The sequence below is a fragment of the Poecilia mexicana genome, unplaced genomic scaffold, assembly GCF_051168715.1.
Source record: "Poecilia mexicana isolate PSO_F unplaced genomic scaffold, ASM5116871v1 scaffold_11, whole genome shotgun sequence".
Classification (NCBI taxonomy): domain Eukaryota; kingdom Metazoa; phylum Chordata; class Actinopteri; order Cyprinodontiformes; family Poeciliidae; genus Poecilia; species Poecilia mexicana.
In genome coordinates, this window is record NW_028263380.1 from 24683528 (window position 1) to 24696885 (window position 13358).

The following is a 13358-nucleotide window of genomic DNA, read 5'->3' on the forward strand; positions in this document are numbered from 1 at the left end:
TGTAGTGCAATCAACATATTAATAGAAATATTGACTGTATATTTGGTAAAATAAATAAAGAGAGCACAATGAGGTCTTGGAAAACAAAATGTTTTATTTTCTTGGATAGACGTATTCAAATAGAATTGTAGTTATTTTTTGGTCATAAACTTAACTATTACTTATTAAAAAACAGACACCTGTCTTTCACATGAGATACCCAATTGTTTATTTAAATGACACTAAGGTTGCTCACCTAACATGAAATGGAAAGAGTGTTCTTGTAGCCAATAGCTAAGACAGAACAAATTATATCAATTAGAAATTCAAAGAGATCATTCCAAAAATTCAAACATGTATGTAAAACTAAATCATAAAAAATCATTCATTCATCGTGAAATCTTGGCAGCTTGTCTCCAGGTACAACCACATGCTCCACCTCTTTTTCTGTGATCACCACCAGGTGAACAACACCTCCGCTGACGTTGTCCCTTCCCATCGCCAGAGCAAGAGCTGCGGAGTGAAAAGAGGAAAATAGGTCAGGTTCAACAGGCATAGAATACAGCCAAAGCTACTGTGACATTAACCGGTTTGATTCAGGATAAAACATATAGGATACAATTCTGATTCCCTTGCTTATTAATCATCTCTAACATCCATAATTTTCTGTAATCATTTTTTGGAATATATTAAACTCATTCTTTCACTTAGCATCTGTCTTTTGTTATCACATTATTTTTTAATAATTAAATTGCAGCTACCATTAATCAAATTTCAAACATTGGAAGGTACTCTATTAAAAATCCACACTAAAATGCGATAGGAACTGAATCAGTAATTATACCATTGGTGGCAAACTGCACACATTCCTCTCTGGTCATGTTGGGTTTGTATTTAGCGTCAACGTATCCGTAGATGTAGGTACTTCCTGAGCCGCCGATGGTAACCTGCTGATTGAGTAACATTCCACCCAGAGCCACAACATAAACCTGCAGAGAGAAGAGAAACATCAGGTGTGAAGTTAAAGTACACTGATGTTAAATCAGATTTTCTTACAGATTTCTTCTGCTTTGCTACTTTTCCACATTGAAACTTTCAGGTCATGATGTCAATTTTATTGAAAGATAAATTAAATGAGGATTCCTTTTATTTAGAAAAGACAGCTATCCAAACCAACCTGTGTCGATCTATGAATGTTGTGATTTTAAGGCTCAATGCAGTCTCACTATGTCAGTCTACTAATCTCTCTGCACTTAGATTCTAGTACATGAAACATGACAACCGGGTCCAGTGTGACAACAAAATGACTCTCCTTCCCATTGATAAAATCATAGTTTAACTATAATTCACCATATTATTTGGTAAATAAAGTTTAAATTAACTTCATCCTTCCAGTAGGTCACAAAAGAATCCAAAACAATGTTTAAAGCACAACACGCCTCACTGCCTCAGTTAAAACTGAAGTTAATGATTCAACAATTTGAAAGAGATTTCAGTGAATCTGAATTAGAAATAATTCTGCTAATTAGACTGAGGTTGAGTGAAAATTTCTCCTAAATGATGTAGGAAATATGTTTGCAGTGCTTGGAAATGCTTGACAACTGTTTTCTACCAACAGTGACACAATAAGTAGGGAGCAATTAGATCAGTAGATTTTTTTCTTTATTAAAATCATAATTTGATATTTCCATTTTGATCTATGGAATAAATCTGTATGTGTGTGTGTGGGTTGGGGAAAAGGGATTGTGGGCAATTAATTTTTCACAGTGCATATTGTATGTCTAATCACCAGTGACGGACCTGAGGTCCATTCTTCCTGTCCCAGCCGGCTGTCATGAAGCCGGCCTGCAGCTCCTCTTTGTTTTTGTAACACAGGTCCTTCAGGACAGACGCTGCAGCGACCACAAGAGGAGGACTTTCCATCTGAACACTATTCCAGATTTAAAAAAGACAAAAGAGGCAAATAAGTGAGAGCAGGAAAGAAATAAGCAGATGTACATAATCTGGAAAAGGTCAAGTTAATAATGCTACGCAATTATATAATCAATGTGTTAATTGCTGTGTAATATTATATAAATATTAAAACTTTCAAACTACAACTATTTTCTTTTGGGATGGTTACCTCAGTGTTCACTGCAAAAAGAAAACAGGTGATCCAAGTTTAAAAATGCTGTTAATTTGCTACAAACAATCAAATTACGTTTATCCAAGCGAATATATTAATTTTACTAAGTTGTCAAGTTAACCAAATCGAAATAAAGTAGGTTTGACAAACTTTATTTGATTACATTTAACTGAATTAAGTCCAACTCATTTTTAAAAAAACTTGGATCTTCATTCTCTTTTTCCATTTGCATGGTGAATCATGAACCTTAATTAATTCAATTTTATACTGAAATACTTACTGGAAATAATGATGTAAATGTTTTTAAGTGTGAATACCTGTGGAAGGACAGGTGGGACTTTGCAGCCTTGGTGACGGCTTGAGCGTCTGCCAGTGAACCAGCAATGCAGCAGAAAATCCGGTCATGAACTTGAATTACCTTGTTGATGGTCTTAGAAGATACATAATCCCTGAACAAAGTCATAGGACAGAGAGACATTTCTTTTAGAATCAGGATGATACTTTGATATCAGATACTTAGAAATGCAAAGGCGAAGCTAATAAGAATTATGTTTTAACTAAGCCAGCGTAAATCATTTCAGTCAGATTTCATCATTTTGCCCTTCAAGTTTAGTTTCTGCGCATCTTTTAGTTCAGTAAATTACAATAATTTATTCGTAAGACCTTTGGGACAACAACCATTCCTCCTCTTAAAAAAACATGATAAAATATTATTGAAAGCACAACATGATAATGTACCTAGCTTTCACACTCAAGTCCAGAATTTCAACTCAAATATTGACTAACTTTCTGACTTTTTTTATCAAGGTTTTTTTACTTTCATGCCACTGTATTTCAGATGTAGCCACAGAAATCCAAATTACCTCAGACATTTGTCATACTTTATGATTTACAAATCTAGAAAAAAATATATAGAAAAAGTAAATTATCGCTTTGTCATCGAGATGATTAGGGGTGCACCGATATTCTTAAATTTGGGAGATTGATAATTTGTACATGTGAAGCCGCGATCTTATCCACCGATCTTATCTAGCTTGGCAAAGTTCTAAGAATCAACCACTGCCCTGTGAGAAAGGTCCAGCTGACAGTCCAGCCCACCCAGTTATGTCTGCACATTTACATTTAACAATAGTCACTCCACCGTTGCCAACTCAACAACTTTCTTGCTATATTGAGCAACATTTCACACAAAAAGTTGGTATCGGCCAAAATTGGCAGGTTAAGCTTTTTAAAAGATTGGTAGTCGATGATTGGCCAGAAAACTGCAATCAGTGCACCCCTAAAGATGATCTTTTAAGAGGTTAGCCTGACATATAAAAGGTATTATTTAAGTATCTGTTACTGCAGTGTGTTTTTCTTCATTCAGTGTCAATATTTAGAAATTGGAATATTTGATGTCGGAATATTTTTGTATTACATATTTTTAATATTTTGAGTATTATTTTTTCATCTGTCTTGATTTGCTACTTTTTCTGGCATTAAACATATTTGAAAAGCTAAACTAAAATCCTGATAAGTAGCTTCTGGCAATGACAATATGCAAGGTGATTTCACATGTTTGTGCTTTTTTCGCCACCTATTCTAAACTGTTAACTACATGTTTCAAAATTTTTCTGCCCCAGGAATAACTTTGTGAAATATTTCTATAAAGATGATAATACTATTGTCTGGTGGATATAGTACATCTGTACTGTACAGTACATTTGATGTAGTACAGTTTTACTATATCAGGTTTGATTAGCAAGTTGCTTATGAAGTGAACAGTAAAATTTATCATGTATTCAATATTATCGTTTACATCTTGCTGAGAATGAAGCTGGATTCCACTTTGTCAGTTGAGGAATTTTTTTAAAAATGTATTTAATGAATGCCTTAATTTTAACCATAGAAAATCAAGAAACATGCAGGATCAAGGAATAATCGAAGTGACTAAAAATTCTATAGTGTCAAGTGTATTAACTACAAATACTGTTTTAAGATACCAGTTTAAAACAATCTCAATATAAATGCTTTGCCAAAGACCTGACAGAGCAATATACTGAAACATTTATTTTAAAATGTTAAGTTTTTTTTATTGGGCATAGATAAAATGAATCTCGTCTGTTTCTAGACCGGTGGTCCTCAAACTTGGTGCAAGAGACCTTCCATTGTGTTCCTGTTCCAGCGCACTTGATTCAAATGATTAACTTCTCAACATCCCATGAAGTTTAAAATTCATTTATATGAAGTGTGACAATAGAAAAACTATAAGCTCTGAATAATTGAGGACCACTGTTCTAGATATAGCAACAGTTTGGGATTTTTTTTTTTTATATCTCTTTAAATTTTGAGTTATCAGAATTAATCATGTATGTGTGTAACACAGAAGAATTATTGTCATATCAACACAACATGCCTACCCTCCTATTGACGCTCTGGAATCTGACCCAATCACAACTCCTCCATTAAAGATTGCAGCCAGGATGGTGGTCTGAGGGGGGGAAAGTTGGAAAACTGGTGATAATAGTATGCTTTGACCGATATATGAATAAGTAAATAATTTGTTATAAAGGAGCAGTTTCTCCCTGCTGAAACAGATTTAAAGACTGTTTTTCCTTTGTGTAGCAACATATGTGTGCGAGGAATTCTGGGACTTGGAGTTTTGACTTTGAATACTTTAAAATAGGACAGAAACTAAAACCCAAATTGAAGCCATGTCTTTTATTTTACAAAAAGTACAAGAAAACGGTCAGGCGTTTACTTGTTCAGGTTAATAAATAAATGTTGAACGGATACGTGTCACGTTGTTTTAGGTGAGCTGCTCCTCAAACTGTTCACCTGTTCACACGTAAAAAGGTTACTGGTCATCCGTAACAATATGCTGCAGCAATTATGAATAAAAGTTAACCTGTCCGGATTTACTCACCCCTGTGCTGACTCCTTTGACTTTTGAGTCCGTGTAGTGTTTCTCCATTTTCTCTGTAAAATCGAAAGAAAGGAAGGAGCCGTGACGCTCAGAACAGCGACCTCAACCGAGACGCGCAGGGAAGCCGCAGAAAATCAACTATGGCGCTGTCAACTGTCCTCGAAACTCCCGGAGCTGGGTTTAATTTTGAAAACGCGACGAGGTATGGCCTTTATTTGTCTTATGCGTATTTTTAATCGTTAGTTTAAAATAAAACAAAAAGTAACTTGGGTGTTCTGGGCTTTCATCGGTATCAAAAATGAAACTAACATTTTCCTTATTTATTAGATTGAGAACAACAATAGATGGCGTGTACACTTCTATGTTCTGGTTATAAATGGTTAACTACTACCACTAACTTACTTCCTCCGTTTCTCTCCAGAAATGCTGCGTTAGAGGGTCTATTTAAAGGAGGACAGACACCAAAACCTCTGAAAACTGGCACTACAATAGCAGGAGTTGTGTTCAAGGTGGGCGACGTAGTTTAAACTGCAGCAGTAAATTATCAAAAATAAATTTTTATTAGAGACTATATGAGTCATTATGAAAACCTTATTAATTACACATTTCAGCACCCCAAAATTTAACCTCTAGGTATGACCCAAGAACATCTGAGGGTGGTGTCTTGTAGCATCTTTGTACAAAGTTGATATCTGTAGCTGTGTGAGTTTGGCTTTTAATATCCAATGTAATCAGAATCAGTCAGATTCATATCTGGTTAATTCGAGCATATTTTGTTCTCTATCCATCCACTTACACCCTTGTGGACTCTTGTCCCTTAGTGGGGTTGGCTCCAGCTAACATTCCAGGCAAGGGGTGGGGTACACCCAGTCTGTTGCAGGGCAACAAAGAGACTAACAGAACAGACAACCATGCACACATGCACTCACACCTAGGGAGAATTTAGAAAGGAAGCCAGAGTACCCGGAGATAACCCACTCCATGCAGAAAGACCAGGGCTGGGAGTTGAACCCAGAACCTTCTTGCTGCAAGGCAACAGCTCTACCAACTGTGCAACCCAATATTTTGTTCTCTTATGAGATATTTACAAACTTTCCAAATCTGGTAATATGGCTAATTTACTCATATCACACCCAAGAACATAGAGTAATTTTAATTTTTAAAATAAAATAAAAGTACAACTTTGTTTTAGCAGTGTGTAAAGGTACAATGTAAAGTGTATGTAATGTAAAATGTCTTATCTTCCCACTTTTGTCCTTTGTAATACAGTTTTCTGATAATTAACTAGTGCATTGTTTTAATTAAACTAAAACATATTAACTTTCTCTTAACCATTTAAGCTGTTGAGTTCTGTGAATCCTTTTTTCACATTAAAGTGTTTTTTTCTTACTGTACTAACTCGTCTAAACACAGATGTAATCCAGTTATTTGAGTCCTAATGTCCCATCTGTCTCTGCTCCTGCAGGATGGAGTTGTTCTTGGAGCCGACACAAGAGCCACATCCAGTGAAGTGGTGGCTGACAAGATGTGTGCCAAGATCCATTATATTTCCCCAAATATATAGTAAGTTTCAAGAATTTTACACGAAAAACAATGAGAAGAAAAAAGAGGTAAAGCAGATGCCCCATTTAAAGAGGCAGTTGTTCAAGGTTTGCTTCTGACCTTTGGACATTTCCCTGCTTCTCTCTTTGGCTATTTCCTGTCTGATTACTATCAAAAATGGCCATTAGTGCTAGATACTTCATTTCGTTCATTGTGTGTGTCATAATCTTTGATTTCTCTCTGTCTTTTAGTTGTTGTGGAGCAGGAACAGCAGCAGACACAGAGAAAACCACAGAGCTTCTGTCATCCAACCTCTCCATCTTCTCACTGAACAGCGGGAGAAACCCTCGTGTTGTCATGGCTGTTAACATCCTGCAGGATATGCTGTACAGGTCAGCACTTTGTGCATGTGTCTACTTCGACAATATGTTGGAATCACATAAAAAAACAGTATTATTTCTTGTTATTTTAATGTTTGTGTGTTAATCTTATTTGGTCTCTTGTCTTCAGGTATCACGGTCAGATTGGTGCCAACCTGATACTGGGAGGAGTGGACTGTACTGGGAACCACCTGTACACTGTGGGTCCATATGGGAGTGTAAATAAGGTCCCTTACCTTGCAATGGGTAAGTAATGTCATACAGCACAAATAATAATTGTGGGTTTTTTTTCATGATATTTGGGTATACAATATGTTTCAATTCACAGATGTTTATTTCTTACTGATTTTGTGTTTAAAAATACTTTTCTTTCTATTCACAGGATCAGGTGATCTGGCTGCTCTTGGCATTTTAGAAGATGGGTTCAAACATAATCTAGAGGTATAACACTTGGCAGTGTGTGGAGAGCTCTTGAGAGTGTTGCTGTTTGATTTTAAAATCAAACAAATAATCATTGTGACCTTATAACCTCTGTGATTTGTTTGTTCCTTTCTGTCTTGCTGTTGATTTTCTGTCTCAGCTGGAGGAGGCAAAGGAGTTGGTACGAGCGTCCATCCACGCTGGCATCATGAGTGACCTCGGCTCAGGCAACAACATCGACATCTGTGTGATAACTAAACAAGGAGTGGACTACATCAGACCCTACCAGGAGTCAGAGTACAAGGACAAGAGGTGTGTAATGCTAGAGATGAGAAATCATATGTTTAGCTTTAGTTGACATCCAGGCTGATCTGTAGAAAAGAAGGAAGAAAAGTTTGTACATAAACTTTATTATGAGTTATAGCAATAAAAGCCATTTCTCCTGTTCTTTCTCCTAGGAATATTAAATATAGATATCGTCCGGGCACAACTCCAGTCCTGACAGAAAATGTTGTCACCTTGAAGCTGGAAGTTGTACAAGAAGCTGTGCAGAAGATGGACACTGCCTAAACTACACAACTAACAACAACAAAAAAAAATTAATACAGCATAAACAATAATTTTCAATATCATTCTAGTTTGCATTCTGCTGCTGAACATTTTCAATAAATCATTTTTAAAACAATAACATTGACTATTGTCCCTCTGCTATTTAAAGTTAATGATCTAACCTACTTAACAACAGTCATATATACACTTTAGAGGTATATAAGTTAGTATTTTGATGCATAATGAGATATTTTACTGCTTTTACATTTTTGTAATAAATCACTTGCTGAATCTCTGTCCAGTTTTCTTCCCAAAACCTCCGTCTTGCCCTTCCTCATAGTGACTGATTGTGATGTAAAATAAAGCTCTCCTATTGGCTAATATTTTCCAAGCATTTTTTTTTTTATTTCGGTGAATTTTGACACAGTATAGTATTAAATAAACTCAATCTGTGAATAAAGATCCCTTTTTATTGCTTGTAAATGGGGTGTTTTTGGTGAGAAAAGCTAGAAAAAGGGACTTCAAAGAAAAAAACAGCTTTTTTCGAATTCTTTCACTTTCAGTTTCTTTGTCAAGTACAAGGAAATCATCGATCAGCTTCGCCAAACGCTTTCTGGTTTCTGGAGCGTTTGTAGGAACTATATCAAACAGCTACCATAATAAATAAGGTCTGGTATTTAAAACACAATGGCACTTTTTGAAGTGAGCGGTTTTAAGCCTTATTCTGAAGTCCGAGCGCAGATTCTCCCGTTCGGTCAGACTCGGCTTGTGGACCGACCGAACCACTACACCTTCAACACCAAAACCCAGGAGTTTGCTGTCCCTCTGGGTGAGGATGTGAGTATAACTTAAACTAATTATAAAAGACAAGAAAAGTTACACGACACCTAAGCAAAGCGTCAGATTTGATGGTTATTTCATGCCTCTCTTGTTTTTAACGTGAAGTTACGTGTTTCCGAAAATGTAATACATGTTTCTTAATGGCAAGTAAAATTATACTTTGTTATGAAAGCGACACTGTTTACATATTATCATATGACTTATTTAGTTGCGTTGTTTCGCGTCGTGCCTCCCGTTGATTTGATCCTTCTTGTTGCAGCCCTCTGGGTTTCTGAAGTCCTGCAACCATGACGGAGGAGTTTGCATTGACCTGAACCATGGCACCACCACTTTGGCTTTCAAGTTCAGGCATGGAGTCATCGTGGCCGTGGACTCCAGAGCTTCAGCTGGGAACTACCTGGGTAATATTAATGACTGCCACTCGCATAAAAACAAACAAACAAACAAAAAAATCAACGAGGAAGAGAACAAATAAAATTCAAGAGAAAGAATAAGCAATTATAATTACTTGTAGCGTCAATACCTAAAAGATTGAGTGTCTGGGCTTTAAGGTAGTGCATCTGCTATATGGATTTGTGAATTAAGTGGGTTGTTTTAGAATCCCATTCAAAATAACTCCACCTTTTACGAACTTTTAGCTCATGAAGATGTGCTGAAAATTTCTCAAAATTGTGTCAAAATTAAAGCTTTTGTCTCAACTTCTTTACCTTTAAAACTATAAAATTTCAATATTATTCATCATCAATATAACCTTTTGCACATCACTGTTCTCTATCTTTTATCTAAACAACAAAGTGATAATTAGTTTTCTTTAATTTCCATTTGTCTTATTTTTGTTCTTTCTGATTAGGCAATCAGAAACATATTTATTTTCAATTTAAATGTTTCACCAACAAGGATTTTATTTTTGTTGCTGTTAATTGGATGCAGAAAAGACCAAAAGTGTGAGAAACATAGAAAATATGTCTTACTTAATCTATAAAAATGTGGATATAGAAAAATCTATGTATGGCACAATGTAAAATCTAGTCTTTTTGTTTGCTTAATCTTCTAATAAAGAGAAACAACACATTTATTAACACTGAAAAGGAAAAAAAAGCTATTTCAACTGTAAAACAGTTCATACCAAATGTAATCGGTCACAACAGAATGTTTGTCTTTATGTTTTGACTATGAAGGAATAAATCTCATGTGTATTTGTTCTGCAGCATCAAAGGATGCCAACAAGGTGATAGAAATCAACTCGTACCTACTGGGGACCATGTCAGGTAGCGCTGCTGACTGCCAGCACTGGGAGCGGCTACTGGCCAAAGAATGCAGGTACGCCACATTTTTTTGTATGTTCTAGATTGATAATGATTTTATTTGGCAGTTTAGTTACATACCATTACATAAATTAAAAACTCAAAAGAACTGTTAGTAATTCTAAAAACTAGGGGGGAAAAGTCTTGATTCTTTTTTGCTGGCATTGAGTAGAAATTGGTCAATCCCATTTGATTTGATTCAAATTAAAAATAATTTACCATAAAGCTGGAAATTCTGCTAGATCAAGCCTTTGAGCACAATCCTAAAATTAACTGAAATTCCTCTACTTAAGAGACTTTCAGAAATCCTGCATTTACTTATAAAGAATTCAGCCTTTACAATTTACAATAGATTTTTAAATCAAACAGAAGATATTAACAAAGATTGGCGCTAAAGGTCCAATCTTTTCATATATGTTTAATGAAATGAAACCAGATTAGCTTTATTCATATTTGTTTTACAGCAACATTTGATCATGCCATACTTTTATATACAGTTATCTTTTTGTATGCACCAAACCAATTATTCTGGACGCTTGAATGTATTTTTTTGATGGAATAATGATTATTATAAGTATTGCTTTAAGTAGTAGTGATTGCAGCATTCGTGATTTTTTACTAGTTGTCGTTCAATGAACCTGCTTGCTGTGGTGTTAGCTTGTTGAATGATCAAATTTTACTTTGTCTAGGCTGTACAGGCTGAGAAATGGTCACAGGATTTCTGTGGCTGCTGCATCAAAGCTGCTGTCCAATATGATGTTGGGCTACAGAGGCATGGGCCTCTCCATGGGAAGCATGATCTGTGGATGGGACAAACAGGTGAGGTGTGGTTGTGTTTTATGGAGAAGTTGAAGTCTTTTCTTTTACTGAAGGAAAGAGATGAGTCTTAAATTGTTTTATCAGCGGAACACAGACATTTAAATCATAGTGAGTAGACAGTGATTTTGTTTCATTACTATAGTATCAGAAATTTCCTAACAAATGTAGGGTAAATTAAGGATTACATTGCAAAATATTGCATATATTCCATTAGAACAGGGCTGTCCAAAGTCGGTCCTCGAGGGCCGGCATCCTGCATGTTTTATTCTCTCCCTGGTTTAGCACACCTGCATCAAATGATGGCTCGTTAGAAGGCCTAAGGAGAGCATTGACTTGCTGAGGAGGTTGTTACTACCATTAGGGAGAGAACTAAAACATGCAGGATGCCGGCCCTCAAGGACCGACTTTGGGCATCCCTGCATTAGAGGAAGTTTTGCTTTACAAAAACAATGATAGAATTATTTGGGGGAAAAAAAAGTGCTTAACAGAGTACTGTAAGAGTTTTAAATAGTTTCATGATTAGTATGATTAGTTCCAAAATTTTCCCAGCAATCCTGATGCACATAGCCAGAAATTGGGTCTGAACAGAGGGAGAGTAAATTTTCTAATGGTGCTTAAGAAGGAATTGTATTACTAACAAGAATACAGCTTACACAACAAAACTGTCAGCAGAAAATGCAACGACTAGCAATTTGTTCAAATTACATTTATACTTCACAAGAAAGTAATCAGTCCTGTTAAAATGCTCGGATCAGCCAGGCAAGGCAATTTTATTTATATATCACATTTTCAGCAACAAGGCAATTCAAAGCACTGTCTTGCCCTGTCAAGATCTGTCTTAGTTGTCCTCCAGTGTGATTACCTAGACCTCATGGGTTGAGAATTTGGTTGTGTGAGTGGCTTCACACCAAATAATCTGTTTATTTAAATGCTCTGTGGGTGGGCATATGAGTATCAAATTATGGTATTTAGCCACGATTGAAGAAGGCTAATTTGTTACCTTTAAAATAACTTAGTTGTCAAAGTCAGTATTGTGTCATTTTTTTGTAATAAAGATCAAACTAGGATTATAAATAAAGTGCCTTTGTGTTCTTCAGGGTCCAGGTCTGTACTATGTGGATGACAATGGAACTCGTTTCTCTGGCCACATGTTCTCCACTGGATGTGGGAACAGCTACGCCTACGGTGTGGTGGACAGCGGCTACAGAGAGGACATGACCGTGGAGGAGGCGTATGAACTCGGCCGCCGAGGCATTACTCATGCTACGCACAGAGACGCTTATTCAGGAGGGGTAGTCAACAGTGAGTACACTTTAATAATGAACTTTGGTTGTCTGTTTACTGTTCATTGTTTTAAACTGAAAAAATAATGGTTCTATATTAATTTTTAACCTTGGAGATACATGAGTGTTAACTTCCTTAATTATTGTAAGAACAATTATATTTTGATACAGTAAAGTAACCTGAGGTGATTCATACAAAAGAAACACAGAACCAGTATTGCTAAAAAATAGTAAAAACAACTTGAGAGACAGGTGAAATACAAATGAATTTTAAAAAAAATGAATAAACACATGTCACATCCACAAAACATTAAATGATGCAAACCTACAAAACCCAAAAAATGATTAGCCAGTACTATTTATGTATGAATGACTATATGTTTATGCATTTTCTTATCTAATTGTTGTTTGTTTGTTTAGTGTACCACATGCGAGAGGATGGCTGGATAAAGGTCTGCAAGGATGATGTGTCTGAGTTGATTCATCGCTACAAAGAAGGAATGTTTTAAGTTCCTTCATCAAATCATCAGCACAGGATATGGAGTGATCTTAGTAACTAAAGTGTTCTGTGTTTTATTCATTTCCAGTTACTAAAAAATGTCTTATGAACATACCAAAAATGTTTCAGTGATAATAAAATACTACAGAAGACAATATGGAGTCAGTATCTCTAAAATGAGCTGGTTTATGTGTGAGATTCAGTATCAACCTTTTGACCTTCAACCTCAATGCAAACTTTGATGTCAGATGCAACCCTGACTTAATCAAGTAAATCAAACAATTAGTGTGATACCTCCAGTGTAACACCTCCACATGAAGGCAACTAGCCCATGTAGTATTTCTGAAATGTTGTGAGAGGTCACATAGGGGCTGACAGTTTGGTCCCCATGTGCAGAACAGTCTTCGGCTCTTCTTCAGCTGCAGAGTTCTTTGTCCATCTCGATCTTGGCCCGAAGCTGCCTGGAGGATCCAACCAAAGGTTCCCCTTTTGCACTCATTTTTTATTATAGGGTTTATCCACCCTTTTGGTGCGTTTGCATTGACTAGAACCGTTGCTGTGCTTGTTTCATTGGCTGACTGCTTAGACTGATAATCTCATATCCATCACTGTCTTGGAGACATTGTTATCTGATGTCTTTTCTAATAATCCCAAGTAGATCAAAACACACCCTTTTCTTAGGAAGGTTTGAGTTCAACAATAAGGCCTTGGTC

The 13358-nt window shown here is 36.1% G+C and overlaps 3 protein-coding genes across 3 annotated transcripts; 2 read left to right on the forward strand and 1 right to left on the reverse strand.

The window, feature by feature from the left end:
- Positions 1 to 74: 74 nt before the first annotated feature.
- Positions 75 to 5108, reverse strand: psmb12 (proteasome 20S subunit beta 12). Its single transcript, XM_088010465.1, has 6 exons — positions 5010 to 5108; positions 4504 to 4574; positions 2422 to 2553; positions 1780 to 1909; positions 824 to 968; positions 75 to 492 (listed from the first exon to the last, which is right to left on the reverse strand). Exons 1-6 carry the CDS (start codon positions 5055 to 5057, stop codon positions 365 to 367), a joined length of 654 nt encoding a protein of 217 aa, XP_087866591.1. The 5' UTR covers positions 5058 to 5108; the 3' UTR covers positions 75 to 364.
- Positions 5079 to 8039, forward strand: psmb13a (proteasome 20S subunit beta 13a). Its single transcript, XM_088010463.1, has 8 exons — positions 5079 to 5211; positions 5431 to 5518; positions 6475 to 6572; positions 6803 to 6943; positions 7062 to 7177; positions 7314 to 7372; positions 7512 to 7663; positions 7810 to 8039. The coding sequence occupies exons 1-8, from the start codon at positions 5150 to 5152 to the stop codon at positions 7919 to 7921; spliced, it is 828 nt and encodes a 275-aa protein (XP_087866589.1). The 5' UTR covers positions 5079 to 5149; the 3' UTR covers positions 7922 to 8039.
- A 409-nt stretch (positions 8040 to 8448) lies between these two features.
- psmb8a (proteasome 20S subunit beta 8A) lies at positions 8449 to 12800 on the forward strand. The gene is made up of 6 exons (XM_088010464.1): positions 8449 to 8737; positions 9000 to 9141; positions 9949 to 10060; positions 10734 to 10863; positions 11961 to 12165; positions 12567 to 12800. Exons 1-6 carry the CDS (start codon positions 8588 to 8590, stop codon positions 12653 to 12655), a joined length of 828 nt encoding a protein of 275 aa, XP_087866590.1. The 5' UTR covers positions 8449 to 8587; the 3' UTR covers positions 12656 to 12800.
- Positions 12801 to 13358: the final 558 nt, after the last annotated feature.

What these genes read in the sequence shown, in the direction of transcription:
- psmb8a (XM_088010464.1), top strand. Translation starts at nt 8,588, where the DNA reads ATGGCACTTTTTGAAGTGAGCGGTTTTAAGCCTTATTCTGAAGTCCGA. An exon ending in TTCAGCTGGGAACTACCTGG is followed by an intron (nt 9,142 to 9,948) that starts GTAATATTAATG and finishes TTTGTTCTGCAG; the next exon opens with CATCAAAGGATGCCAACAAG. An exon ending in TTCAGGAGGGGTAGTCAACA is followed by an intron (nt 12,166 to 12,566) that starts GTGAGTACACTT and finishes TTGTTTGTTTAG; the next exon opens with TGTACCACATGCGAGAGGAT.
- psmb13a (XM_088010463.1), top strand. Translation starts at nt 5,150, where the DNA reads ATGGCGCTGTCAACTGTCCTCGAAACTCCCGGAGCTGGGTTTAATTTT. An exon ending in CTGCAGGATATGCTGTACAG is followed by an intron (nt 6,944 to 7,061) that starts GTCAGCACTTTG and finishes TCTTGTCTTCAG; the next exon opens with GTATCACGGTCAGATTGGTG. An exon ending in TCAGAGTACAAGGACAAGAG is followed by an intron (nt 7,664 to 7,809) that starts GTGTGTAATGCT and finishes TCTTTCTCCTAG; the next exon opens with GAATATTAAATATAGATATC.
- psmb12 (XM_088010465.1), bottom strand. Translation starts at nt 5,057, where the DNA reads ATGGAGAAACACTACACGGACTCAAAAGTCAAAGGAGTCAGCACAGGG. An exon ending in ACAGGAAGAATGGACCTCAG is followed by an intron (nt 969 to 1,779) that starts GTCCGTCACTGG and finishes TTCTCTCTGCAG; the next exon opens with GTTTATGTTGTGGCTCTGGG. An exon ending in TGTGCAGTTTGCCACCAATG is followed by an intron (nt 493 to 823) that starts GTATAATTACTG and finishes TTCACTCCGCAG; the next exon opens with CTCTTGCTCTGGCGATGGGA.